The sequence below is a fragment of the Rattus norvegicus genome, chromosome 3 (assembly GCF_036323735.1).
Source record: "Rattus norvegicus strain BN/NHsdMcwi chromosome 3, GRCr8, whole genome shotgun sequence".
In the NCBI taxonomy this organism is placed as follows: domain Eukaryota; kingdom Metazoa; phylum Chordata; class Mammalia; order Rodentia; family Muridae; genus Rattus; species Rattus norvegicus.
Window position 1 is genome coordinate 108,511,219 of NC_086021.1, and position 14,680 is coordinate 108,525,898.

Genomic DNA, 14,680 nt, shown 5'->3' on the forward strand with positions numbered 1-14,680 from the left:
ATGATCCACACCAGGACTCGGCCACTCCTGTCAAGGGTGAAGCTGGAGCATTAAAACACCACATCCAAGCTCCAGAGAACTCAGACAGAAAGGTGTGCAGGTTGAGCCAGCACTGTGGACAGTGAGGACTGGCAATCTGGCCAGAATAATTCTATTCAGAAAGGTCATCTCCTTGCCTGTGGGGATATCGAGTCATGTTCTGCTTCCCAAGGCAGTTGCAAGTAGAAAGTATTCTGATTTATGGTTTTCATATTGACAAAACAGGTGTCTTGACTCTCATTTCGGGAAAACTGGCCACTCTGTTTTGGATGGACTTACTCCTAAGGTCTGGAAATACTTGTGTCTAAATTCAATATTATGTTTTAGAACTTGGCCAAACTTGGAGCAAAGTTCTTCCCTGTATGACTTCAAAGGTTATTTGCAAAGACAGTGTTTTCAATGACACGTCTTAAAAGAGAGGGCCAACACTTGCAGTGGCTGAATTATAAGATCCAGTTACACAAGTGCGCCTGCTTTCTGGCCATCCTGTGCACTGGTTCCTACTTTCAAGCGTCCATTTCTCCCAGGTGCATCCTGATTACATTGCTAGAAAGAGAGCCGTGCGAGCTGTCAGCAAAGTGCCGTTGCACAAACATGAGGACCTGAGTTCTGATTCCCAGACCCACAAAAGAGCTGAGCATGGGTCTGTGAGGTCAGCACTGGGATGGTTGCACTTTCCTAGATCTCATTGGTACCCAGCTAAGTCAAATAGATATATCCTGGGTTCAATGTTCCCCGATAACAAAACAAGGTGTGTGTGTGTGTGTGTGTGTTTGTGTGTGTGTGTGTGTGTGTGTGTGTGTGTGTGTGTATCTATAATAGAGGTGCCCAAGGAGGCCAGGAATAAATAAAATTGATGAGATGGAAAACAGCCAAGGAAGGCACTTGATTTTAACCTCTGCCCACGCCTCAAGTGTACACACAGACAAAAAGACACAGACACAGACAGACAGACATATATACAAGAGGGGGCAGGAAAGACAGGAAGATAGATAGGAAGGGGGCCAAGCCTGGCTGGGATCAGAGACCCAGGGAAGAGGATTAGTGATGATCAAAAAGATTTTTACTGCTTGGCTGAACAGAATGGAGAACCAAGAGAGTCATTTCCTCTTAGACTTGGTCTCCACAGAAAGAAGAAATAGCTGGCTGTCCTTGTAAGAGCTCAGCCTCACCCAAACTTTAGTTCCAAGCACACGCTCTGAGCAGCTCTCAAGTTCAAAGAGAGGTTACCTCATATCCAAAACACTAGGGAGATCATCGTGCTGGTTCTGTCCCCAGGACAATTCGTCACTTGGCACTGTGGGCTCGTTCACAGCATAACCCCCATTATTCCTAAGCACTCATCACAACAACACAGAGAAAGTCTAACGTTCGCTGAACACTTCTTTTGCATCAGACTCTGTGCCAAGGACGCTTAAGCAAGTTACAACCCTCCAAACTGCCATGAGGCTGGTGCCATTATCACCCACATTTTATGAAAGGAGAAACAGACAGAAAAATTAAGCAACTTCCCCAACCTCATAGGACTTAACTAGCCTGGATTCCCCAGGCTCTGAATCCAGTGCTGCCTGGCTTCTCTTACACTGGAGAATACTACGAGCCTAGAACTGATCAAAGTCAAAGCCTGCGTCTGTGAGAATGTGGGCAGAGCGGCACGTCCACTTCAGGACTGTGGTCACTGGGCAGCTGTGTGTGTCTACATACACTCGCCGATGTGGAAGCAAGTCGGCTGGCTTGCTTTATGCAATTTGAGATAACTTGAGATGTCCAGGTGTGGTCTTTTGAATGAAAATGAACTCCGTAGGTTGGTTTGTATGTCTAAATGCTCGGTCCCCAGTTAGTTGGAATGATTTGGAAGTATTAAGAGGTGTGGCCCTGTTGGAGGTGTCTAACTTGGGGCTGGGCTTTGAAGTTTCAAAAGCTGGCTCCAGGCCCAGTGTCTCTCCACTGTTACTTGTGAATCGGGATGCAAAGCTGTCAGCTACTGCTCCAGTGCCATGCCTGTCTGCTTCCCGCCATGATGCTCATGGACTAACCCTCTGAATCGTGGTTTTTTTTTTCCATTTTTTTCATTGGCTATTTTCTTTATCTACGTTTTAAATGCTATCCACCTTCCCGGTTTCCCCTCCAGAAATCCTCTATCCCGTCCCCCCACCCCCTGCCTCCATGAGGCAGAGGCAGGAAGATCTCTGTGGGATAGACGCCAGCTTGGTCTCTACACAGTGAGTTCCAAGAAAGCTGGGATTACACAGCGAGAGTCTGAAAATAATTTTTTAAAAGAAACAAAAATATGAAGAAGTTTTAAATAAAAATCTTCACTGCGGGAACACTACTACATTCTCTAGGCAGCCTCCCCATTCAGAAGACCCCTCGGCATGCAGTGGCTTCTCTGGGCTTGGGGGGGGCGGGGGGGGCAGCTGACCACTGGGGTTGGCACACACCTTTCTAGCTGCCCGCAAAGGTCTTTGAAGTACAATGTCAGGATCTGTCTCCTGAGGTGAGAAACAATTAGCACATTCCTGATCCACTGACTTATTTATTTATACTTCCACTGGGGGGCTGAGGAACCTCAGGAAAAGGCCAGGAACTTAGTGCTTGGAATAAGCTGGGCTCTTTCTTGCTACTCTGTGGCTGGTGACCTGGCTTTGCCCCTGTCACATACCTTCTCAGGACCTCACTTTCCTTCCCTGTAAAATGAGGCTCTGGGCTAGATGGTCTCTTTTGTCTCTTTCCACATTCACGTAATTATGTCATGAAATTCAAGTGCATAGGAGAAATGTAAGACAGCTGTTTGCTTTTTTGTGCTGTACAGGTTTTAATGAAAATAGAGCTCTTAAACACCCAGACCTTAACACAGACCTTAATTCAACATAAACAAGGCCTGAACAATGGCCTTGTTTGTTGTTCTGCCCACCACAGGTCTGGACTTTAGCCTAGATATTCTGTATTTAACATACCCAGAGAGGAATTAAAAGGCTAGCTAATTCAACCTCCTTACCCTAGCTGAGCCTGGGGCTGTCATTTCACCAGGACACAAATCCTAATGTACCACCACTACCCTGCCTCCTGCACCCTCTGCATTAGGTTTCTCTCGGTTCCTGGCTTACTGCAAGCATAGGACGACCTTGCACTTGCTGAATCTCCCACCTGCAGTCTCCTTCCCCCAACAAATCCCGGTTGGCCCTCAGATCACAGCAAAAGCATCACCTCTATAGTCCCTTGACTTCTTGGTGAGACCACGTCAATCACCACACTTTATCATATCAACTATGTCATGATTGGTTGACTAATGAGAGTCTTCCCATCTGACTATACATTCCAAGAGAGCGAGCCAGGGACGTGGCTCAGTTGACAGTGTGTTTTTCCCACTATGCAAGAGGCCCTGGGCTTCATCTCCAGCATCTTACAAACCAAGGATGGTAGCTCACACTTGGAATGCCAGCAATCCGGAGGTGGAGACAGGGGTATCAGGCACTCAAGGCCATCCTCAGTGACACAGTAAGCTCAAGGTCACCGTGGGCTTGTCTCAAAATAAACATACAAACAGACAATAAATAACAACAACCCAGGAATGCAAGGTTCACATATGTCTGCTCCAGCACTTGGTTATCAAGGAGGTACTCTAATATTTGTTACTATGTCTTTTAATAATAGCAGTAAGTCTCAAGTAATCCTGCCTCAAACACTAAGTCATATTAACTATGATGGTTAGAGCTCAATAAACGTTTACAGAATTTATACCAGCCCCCAATCTATCAATCTGTACCCCCGGCACAAGCACATTATGTACATGGGCATAGGTGACATATCAGAATGAGAAGTCTAGGTGGCAATGGTCTCGGAACACATCAAGTACAAGAGCAATTCAACAGCGAACGGAGGAGCAACAAGGACTAAGCAGAGCTGTGGGTTTTGGGAGGTGGGGATCCTATATACCCTAACGGGAAAACAACACTGGTTTTGGCCAGCCAAGTACCTGATGCTTTCGTTCAGTGCATACAGCTCATTGCTCTGCAAGCCGCCCCCTTTGAAAACGTTGATCACAGCCGTCTGCACACTGCAGAGAGAAAGAAACACATCCCAGTTAGGCAATCCGCCTCCAGGGGCCATATTCTCAAACAGCCCACAGGTAAGGTCATAGAAGAGCTGTGAAGCCTGAGGCATACACAGAGCTGTCTTCTCTCCCTTTCCTTAATGTCCCAGAAGTACGAAGTATGGAGGAGGCAAAAGAATTCGAAGGTAGTTCTAGGCCTCTGGGAGGTCACCCAGGGCTTCTTCCCTTGCTCACATGGAGAAAGGCAACGGAGCAGCTCTCTGAGAACTGCCATCACTGGGCTCTGCAAGCATCCAGAGAGTGTTCACTGCCAGCAGGAGCTGGCCCTGCCTGTTCTTACAACTGTGAAGCCACCATCTTAGATAGAAATGATGGCAGCCCTTCTAATAGAATTCTCCATGGTCCTGCCTTATCCCCTTGGTGTTCGTCTCTTAAAGGGCCGCAGTTCAGGGCTCAACTCCACATTCTGAAGGACCAAGGCCAGAAGCATCAGCAGGAGAGTTTATTATAATATTGTCTGTGCTGAGGAATTTTACAAAGGACAATGATCCTCAGAACGCCGGAACATTCCAGGCAGCTCTCCTGAGCTGCAGCAGCGTGAGTGTGCCCGGTGGCCAGGCACACAGAAAGTTCAGAAATGCTTTCATTTATCCAGAGCCCAACACAGATTTGAAAACCAACAGCCTATTGACTTATAAGGCAATACTGATTTGCTGATTTACATGGGGCTTGGTTCACAAACTTGGCTGGACGGCCTCCAAAGTTACCTCTCCTCCCCCACACGCCAGTGGCTCAGGTGAAAGAGACTATGGCACACACCACTCACTGAGTTTTGCACAGAAACACACCTAGGTTTCCTAAGGGAGAAGTGGGTGATGTGAGGTCACTGGGAAGACCCTACACCCTTAGATACTCACCTAGTATAGGGTGTTAGGGGGCATGAACAGTAACTGTCAATTCTAGGCCCATGATCCTAGGCTGGTAAAACTGACCCTGACAGGCCAGAACTCACAATGAGCTACTTTCTCAGTATGAAAACAGGGGTGCTTGCCCCATTCATCATTGGTACCATGATCAGACATCATGAGCAAAGCTCTCAGAGGCAGCAGATGCTCAGGGCTTCCCCAGACCATCCCAAACCCCTCCCTGGTGGTGCTGGTCCCACAAGCCCTTACCTGTTCCAGGCTGAGTTGGAACTTAGTTGCAGAGCCTGCCGGGCAGCCTGAAAGCGGGGCAGCTCGCTGAGCACAGGGGAGCTCATAAATCGTGGTCTAGGCCGGCGGAAGGAGCCCATCTTGTGGAACTCAATGGGCAGGAGGGGAGCAAGGCCGCGGGTCATAAGTCCAGGTGAGGATTGAGCTGTGTCTTGAGGACCAGAAGCTTCTGGCCACCCACAGGAAAGAAAGGCTTCCCTCAACGCTGCTTCTGGGGTGTCTTAAAACCCTACTGTCAGCCAGCACCTGAAATGAGAGACCGCCTTTATTGAGAACCTGGCTGAAAACACGTAACCAAAGGATGCTGGCTAGACTCTCTAGCCAAATGATCCTAAAAATCAATGAAAAGAGAGACACAGCAAGAGCCTCCATTGTGGCTAAGGCTCCCATCCGCCTTGTCCTCATCAGACAAGAGACCAATGAGGAAAGAAAAGGAAAATTCCAGCCTCGAGAGTCCGCCTGCAGGCTGGCAAGAAGAGTCCTGCAGCATTTGATGGACAGGGGAGAGACACTACAGCCAGTGCCATGACAGTGACAATGCACCCTGACAGGGAGGCGTGGAGGAGGCACTGGCAGCCAAGGTCCTTCCGAGCTTCAGAAGAAGAATGGCGAGTTCCCTTTTGTAACAGGAGTCGAAGCAGACTCCTGTCCTTTTCTTGAATAGTCTGCTGGGAACCCTGTGCACCAAGCAAATTAACAGTTATCAGAATTGACCAATAAATGTTGCAGAAGCCTGTCATATTCTGGAAAGAATTACAGCAGGCACCCAATGCCTCAGAATCTGGAAAGGTCTGTGCATGCCAGTGATGAGGGAAAGACAAAACCATGCATCCCTCAGAACCCCGACACTGGCTGGAAGAGGTTCCACTTGTCAGGAAAGGCCTCTCTATTTAGACAGGATGCATCCCTGGGCCCAGCTTTGAAAGGCCTGTGAAGTGCAACTCACTGTGTAATTACCGGATATTAACTCACTTTGTGAGGACCTTAAACGGAGGCAATGAAGCTCCCACCCACTCAGGGGCACTAGCTCAGGGAAGCAGAAAACTTGAGAAAGGCACATTGTCAGGGGTTGCATGCATGCCTAACTTGAGAAGGCACATTGTCAGGGGTTGCATGCATGCCTAACTTCTCCTAGGAGCTGAGACTCCAGAGGATAAAAGGAGGCTCCTGCCCTTCTGTGTCTCATCTACAGCTCCCAGGTCTCCCATCTGAAGCTGTCTGATCATCTCACACATGCTCAAGGCAGCCCTGGTCACACGGAACGGCTCCAGGAGCATGGGCTGCTCTCATAAATAAAGGTAATTTTTGGCCCAAAGGACAATCAATGATCACAGTGCCCATACCCAAAGGCAAGGGTCACACACAGTAAGGAGCTCCTTCTGACTTGTTTTTCAGCCCCCAAACCCTTCCATCTCAAATGATGACAGGATGAATAGAATACGTGGTCCACACCATCCCTGCTTGTCCCAGAGCCAAGTCTCTCACATGGAGACCGTGGGAGGAAGTTATGGAACATGCTGACAAGGGCCAGAAGAAAGGTTGGTTGGCACACCCTGCATACACCTGCTAAGGCACTGGCCCTTCAGGCATGGGCTTGTCCTGACCCAGAAATGACAAGTCAGAAATGACAAGACAGAAGGGGCCTGAGAGTACAGCCACTTAGAACTAACAAATGTGGAGCAAATGAGCAAAATGACTTATCCAAAGTCTCTGACACAGGATCAAGCACAGACTAGAAACATTCATGCCCCAGTGTCAGACCTGAGACATTCTGCAGCTCCAAGGAGGCTACAAGAGTCACTCACCACTGGATAGTCAAGCCTTAGCTTAAAACAAAGGTAGTTAACCATGAATGTAACACAGGCTGGGCACTGTCACCAAGGTGACTTATTTAGCCCTCCCAAAACGCCATCTAAGTTAGAGAAATCCAAAGGGCACACAGATAGCTAGGAGCAGGTCACTGATAGGTGTCAAGGTCAGCCTGCCTTCCCAGTCCCTCGCCAATTGCCCGGTTCCACTTTACTACTGACCTGAGTGAGACAGGGCCCTCGAATCAAAGCTACAGACTTTGAAATGTGAGTCGCCAGCCTTCATATGAAAATCTAAATCTCACACCCCTGAGATTAGTAAACTACCAAGATCAACTCCATGGCCACACCCGACTGGGACAGGAGGAACAGAAAAAGAGAAAGGACACCATAAGGAAATGTAGACTCTGACAGCCGGGCAGCCACCCTTACCCACTGTGTGAACTTGGACAAGGCATTTGACCTCTGAAGCTCAATTTTTCTCCCCAGGAGAGGGAACACCAACAGTGAATCCTTTAATGAGTAAATTATTGTAAAGCACTCACGGAAAAGGGTGGCCCGGAACACACCAAGACCAAGTTCTCAGCACAAAGGAGATCTATTTGCAGTCGAGGGACAAAGGACTGCCTCTGGATAGAGGAGACAGATGACTACAGGCCACATGTGTGGACAAACAGCACTTTGCAAAGTGTGTGTGGAGGGGATGTTAGGACAGGTTGGTTTGTTTTGATTGGGCATGTTAATTAGGGCAGCCAAAACGGGGCTTTTGATTTCTGGACTTCACTACTTTGGTAGTTGGGCCTTGGTGGTCAGCCTCAGGAGGAGGAAGTGTTCAGATAAGGGAATGGACTCGGTGGTTAGCTTTGGGGATATAATCTAACGGTATAGCAAGGTAAAGAGAATGGGAACAGAGGTAAAAGAGGTAAAAGGCAAAACCTGCTGAAGCCATGTTTGCTGTGCTCGGGCCTCCCAGAGCCCCTACTCACAATGGTTCTGACAAGTGGTGAGTGAGACACGGCACTGACCGAAACCACCAAAGAACATTGCTTGGCATCCTTTCTAGATAGTTCACCCCACACAGCAGTGGGAGGACGGCAATGCTTCCCTTGGTTGCTAGAGGCGTCCCTCAGCACCACCAATGCATTGCTCCCAGCCAAGACCTGACACTGTCACAGAAATGGATTCTGTCTCTTCAGGCCTTTGGTAACTCACAGCTTTAGATACTGAGGCGTTACCAAATCCATACATTTCCTGCTTCTAAATCTCACCCAGCCCTAGGAGGGGGATGCAGCTCAGTCAGAAGAGTACCCTCTTAGTTCACACTAGCAATGTATAAGACAGTGCAATCATGCCTGTCTGTAATCCCAGCAGTCCAGAGGTGGGGACAGGAGGATCAGCAGTGCCCAGGGAGATCAAGGACAGCCTGGGCTACAAGCAACTCTTTTCTATAAACCAGGAAATACGTATACGTACAAATAAACACATTGCACCCAACTATAGGAAGCAGACAGAGCAGGGCGGGGGGTTGGGAGGTGGGTTGTAAAGAAATGGAGGCAGAGTGACTCGCCCTTAACAAGAATTAAGCTAGGACTGGAGGGCTTTAAGTAATCCAGAGCTGGTCAGCAAAAGCCCTACTTTTAAACCTGGCTCCATAATGTATCAGCCCAGGTGATTCATTTTGTCTTGTTTTCTTAAACATTTCAAAATATTCCCACTATAATTCGCACTTGAAAAGCATGTATGCTAAGGGAAATGCAAATCAAAACAACCCTGAGATTTCACCTCACACCAGTGAGAATGGCTAAGATCAAACACTCAGGGGACAACAAATGCTGGCGAGGATGTGGAGAAAGAGGAACACTCCTCCATTGTTGGTGGGATTGCAGACTGGTACAACCATTCTGGAAATCAGTCTGAAGGTTCCTCAGAAAATTGGACATTGAACCGCCTGAGGATCCAGCTATACCTCTCTTGGGCATATACCCAAAAGATGTCCCAACATATAAAAAAGACACGTGCCCCACTATGTTCATAGCAGCCTTATTTATAATAGCCAGAAGCTGGAAAGAACCCAGATGCCCTTCAACAGAGGAATGGATACAGAAAATGTGGTACATCTACACAATGGAATATTACTCAGCTATCAAAAACAATGACTTTATGAAATTCGTAGGCAAATGGTTGGAACTGGAAAATATCATCCTGAGTGAGGTAACCCAATCACAGAAAAACACACATGGCATGCACTCATTGATAAGTGGCTATTAGCCCAAATGCTTGAATTACCCTAGATGCCTAGAACAAATGAAACTCAAGATGGATGATCAAAATGTGAATGCTTCACTCCTTCTTTGAAAGGGGAACAAGAATACCCTTGGCAGGGAATAGAGAGGCAAAGATTAAAACAGACACAGAAGGAACACCCATTCAGAGCCTGCCCCACATGTGGCCCATACATATACAGCCATCCAATTAGACAAGATGGATGAAGCAAAGAAGTGCAGACCGACAGGAGCCGGATGTAGATTGCTCCTGAGAGACACAGCCAGAATACAGCAAATACAGAGGCGAATGCCAGCAGCAAACCACTGAACTGAGAATAGGAGCCCCGTTGAAGGAATCAGAGAAAGAACTGGAAGAGCTCGAAGGGGCTCGAGACCCCTTATGAACAACAGTGCAAAGCAACCAGAGCTTCCAGGGATTAAGCCACTACCTAAAGACTATACATGGACTGACCCTGGACTCTGACCTCATAGGAAGCAATGAATATCCTAGTAAGAGCACCAGTGGAAGGGGAAGCCCTTGGTCCTGCTATGACTGAACCCCCAGTGAACTAGATTGTTGGGGGGAGGGCGGCAATGGGGGGAGGATGGGGAGGGGAACACCCATAAAGAAGGGGAGGGGGAGGGATTAGGGGGATGTTTGCCCGGAAACCGGGAAAGGGAATAACAATCGAAATGTAAATAAGAAATACTCAAGTTAATAAAAAAACAAAAAAACAAAACATGTAATTGAATTGCATCAGCAAGCAATAATTAATAATTTGAAATAAACTCATTCCTATCTGCTAACCTGGGAGGAATATTAAAATACATTTTTAAAGAAAAAAAAAGAAAAGCATGTATGCATGCGCGCGTGCGCGCACACGCGCGCAGGCAGACACACACACACACACACACACACACACACACACACTTCAACATGACAGGGAACTGCCAGGAGCTGGAGGAATACAGTATTGCCTCGTAAAGCCACACTCGCACCTTCTGGATAATGGTGTGTTTGCTTCCATGGGTCCATAAAGAAAATATTCAGTGTTTTCAACAGAAGGGGCGAGGGAGGACTGCAGTATTGAGGCAAGCTCCCCGGTAGCTGAGAGCTTTCAAACTGATGATAAGATACACAGATTGATGCTGTCCGTGATGCCGTCCATAGCCACATGGCCATTCAACACTTAAATTGTGCTCTGTGCAACTGAGGAGCGAATTTCAGTTTATTTAACTTCGTGTCTGTATGTACATGGTCATGTGTGTACAGCTGCAGGCATGTGTGTCAGTTGTAGATGATCAATCCATAGACATTTATTCTCTGCACGCTGACCAGTTGTGGGTTTCTGCATTAATCCATGCACTGTGCAAAAAAAAAAAAAAAAGCTTTTTTGATGAGGACTAGGATTCACTAATCTACAGTTAAAGATAGAAGTCTCTAGAAGGCAGGCACTAGAGGAATACAGCATTGCCTCAGAAAGCCACACTCACACCTTCGGGATAATGGCGTGTTTGCTTTCATGGATACTATGTCCGTTCAGCAAAAATTGGTAGAAGTTTACCCTGAAGGCCTAACAGTTCCCCAACCATGGACTTTTGGCCTGACTTATAGTATTAGGATTGTGTTTGATCCTATGGAGCATGTCAGAATGTTGTTTGTTACTCCTAAAACATTCATGCCATGGGTGTGGTAACCCCATGGTCATAGCTTGTCAAGACAGCCATTATTGTGCCTCACGGGGTCATAGCTGCTGATAGCTTACCACCTCATTTTTTCCTTGCAAGAGGCCAGCCTTTCATTGGCCAGACTTGGTTCATTCAGCTAGACTGGTTGAATGGGTCTGTCTGTCTTTGCCTTCTCAGCACTGGAATTACAAAGGCACACCAGCAGACTTGGCTTTTCTACATAGGTCCTTAGGAGCAAACTCAAGTCTTTACACTTGTGTGGCAATCTATTTACTGTCAGACAATTCCCTAGTCCTCACTTCGTTTTTAATAGCCGTACTTTTTTAAGGGTGACTAATTCTTTCTCCCTCCTAGTACACCACAGTGGTCTCATATCACCTTGTGTTGGTCTGCTTTGGTATTAGAATGACGGCTGAACCAACCACTTACGAAATCTCTCATTTTATTTAGCCACTTTCCTATGGAAGGACATTTAGAAAGACTCCAGGATTCTGGGACTGCAAAGGATGAATTCATTTGTAGGTCTTGGGCCCTTAATGTGTTTCCGATGGCTGGATCTGATGGTTATTAGCCAGCTTCACTCTATGGCTCTAAGATCCACCCACACACCAGTTCAGAAATAGCACACAGGAAAGGGATGATGGGAGATGTGCCTGGCTCCAAAGGATAAACTACCACAAGACTATGTCACTCCAGGCTATGGATCACAGGAGCTGCCATCATGGTTCCTCCTGTCACTCAGAGGTAGGCACAAAGAACGACTGAGGACACCTTCTAGACAAAATCTCACACAGCCCAGGTTGGCTTTGCATACACTATACAGCTGAGGATGTCCTTGAACTTATGAGCCTCCTCCCAAGTGCTAGGGTTAGAGGCATGCCACCATGACAGATTTGTTTTTAGGTCCGAATCCCCAGAAGTCATAAGTATTCCTCATACAACAGAAGCTATGATGAAGTTAAGCTCTTAAGAGCAAGTATTAACCAGGATTGGTGGGTTCTACACGCAGTCCATGCAGCCTCAATGGTGGGGTGAAGAAGACAAAAAAAGGGCAGAGAAGGCAGTCAGCACAGCAGAAGATGGGAAGACAGAGGCAAAGACTGCAGTGATGCCGCCACAAGCCAAGGGATGCCGGGAGCCATCAGGAAGAGGAAAGAAACCAGCAGTCTCCCAGAGTTTCCAAAAGAAATATGCCCCCAAATACAACTTGATTCTGGACCTTAGGTCTCCAGAACTATAGGTGAATAAATTTCTGTTGTTTTAAGCCACAAGAGTTGTGGTAACTTGACTTGAACCTAATACTTATCACATGTGTAGCCTTGGACCATCTGAACTACAGTGTCGACATCAAGAATCAGGAATATCAAGGAGAGCTTCCTTAGGAGATGTTGTGAAATTTAGTGAGATTGGCTAGGAGGTGCATGGCGTGGTTCCTATAACTGTCCAGGGAATGGTCCGGCAGGGAGGGGCTCAGGCTAAGAAACAGGATGATATTATCATTCCTAGTGCGACCCTAGGCAAAATGACTCAGGCAAGCATGAGGATTAGGTGAGGTGACAAGAAAGATAGACAGGAAGTGTCTGCTAAGTGATGCCCATTGTTTGTACCACCACCAACCTATTAACCTCTCCATTTGACATAACAAAACACCACAGCCCAGTGGGCTACACGTCACACCAATGGACTTTCTTATAGCTCTGGAGGTTAGACCTCCAAGACCCAGGAGTCAGTGGGTTGGTCTATCCTGAGGCCTCTTGCTCTGGGTTACAGATGAATGCCTCCTCTCTCTGGGTCTTCCTCCAAGTTCTTACACCCTGAGTCTCCATGTGCCTAAATGGCGTCTTTTGTGGGATACTAATAAATTTGGCTAGGGTCCACTCAAACAGCCTTGTTTTAACTTAGTCACTCTCTTCACACACATTTGAAGGTACATAAGCTATAGCTTCAACATGGAGACTCAGAAAGGAACATACCAGTCTATACCACCACCACCACCACCACCACCACCACCACCATCACCACCACCACCACCACCACCACCACCAACAACAACAACAACAACAACAACAACAACACAGACAGCTCAGGTCTAGTGTCTCTCTACATTTCTCTTCTGAAGGACCAAGTTACACAAATTGTCACTTAACAGTGCTTTAAATGGGTAAATTTAGGGGCTGAATGGTTCACTTCAGTTCTCTGGACATCTGAGGTGCTGGGTCCACAATCACTGTGAGGGTCACAGAGCTTCTGGGAGGCATCACTGGTCTGACTCTCTCGGTGCCCCACACAGTTTCTTTGGCAAGCTCTTCACCCAAGGCCCATGGGACTCTTGGAAGATAAATTGTTATCCCATTTCATTCCCATAGCTGGCAGGGCTGGGGTTAGGGGATAAGAAAAGGTTGTGGGTGGCACACAGAGGCAGGGACTAGGCGTGGGGGTGGGGAGGGACACAGAGACAAGGGTGGGGATGAGAATAGGGCTGGGGCCCCAGCCCCAGGGATGGGGTTGAAGAATGAGGGCATGGGTAGGGATGGGAATGGAGAGAGGATAGAGATGAGGATAGGACCTAGGAATGGGGATGGAGATGGAGCCTGAAGCCAAGGCTGACGACAGGGCCCAGGGACAGGGTCAGGCCGTGGGTAGTGATATAGGGACCAGGCCCAGCACACTACGAGGGCAAAAGAAGATAAACGTGCAAATGAAGTCCACTAAGGCTCCAGCCTGGCCTCTGAAAAAGGAAGTAGAATTGTGACACAGCAGCTTAAAATAAAGAAGTGTGTGGCTGGTGATGACTGGAGGCTTCCAGGAAAAAGCCACTTTGAGTGTAAATAACAAAGTCAAAGACAGAGCCACCCAGTCTGATGTAAGCTCCTAGAACAAGAGGAGAACCCAGTTCCCAGGGAGACAGAAACGGCCCACTTCACATGCTCCCTGTCCTCAGCAGCTCCTGCCTCGCATCCTGAACACAAGAGCCAGTGTCTCCCTGCAATGCCGGGCCTCACTAGGGCTCAGCCCCCATTCACAGGCAGGGTTACTCAGCTGACCCATCCTCTTACTGCAGCAGGGCTGCCTTTGTGAGGATGGTGGAAATGGCTGAGCCAGTGCCTGGGGCCCGCCAGATATGGGCACTTGCCGTGCATTCATCCTCCTCTCAAAGACAGACCAAGGGGCACCTGCAGACGGTACCTGTTGTGCTGGTCAGGTTTTTGTCAATTTGATACAAGCTAGCATCCTCTGTGAAGAGGGAATGCTAACTGAAGTATCACTCCCATGCGACTGGCTTGTAGGCAAGTCTGAAGGACATTTCCTTGACTGATGATGGATCAGGAGGGCCCATCCCACCATGAGTGGCACCATCCCCTCCCCAGGCAGATTGTACTAGGGTATTTAAAGCAAACAGATGGGCTGGAGAGATGGCTCAGTGGTTAAGAGCACTGACTGCTCTTCCAGAGCTGAGTTCAATTCCCAGCAACCACATGGTGGCTCACAACCATCTGTAATGGGATCTGATGCCTTCTTCTGGTGTGTCTGAAGATAGCTACAGTGTAATCATATACATAAAATAAATAAATCGTTTTTTAAAAAAGCAAACAGGCAGCATACAGAAGTGAG

General features: G+C 47.7%; 1 protein-coding gene across 4 annotated transcripts in view; it reads right to left on the reverse strand.

Annotated features, from left to right (window-relative positions):
• The window catches only part of Prr5l (proline rich 5 like), a 170,446-nt gene that overhangs the window by 53,112 nt on the left and 102,654 nt on the right, over positions 1-14,680 (reverse strand). For all 4 annotated transcript variants that reach the window (XM_017591900.3, XM_039105436.2, XM_006234647.5 and 1 more), the window contains 2 exon segments: positions 5,269-5,553; positions 4,016-4,096 (listed from right to left, as the gene is read on the reverse strand). In XM_017591900.3, the coding sequence (XP_017447389.1) occupies positions 4,016-4,096; positions 5,269-5,432 (245 nt within the window). In that variant the 5' untranslated portion in view covers positions 5,433-5,553.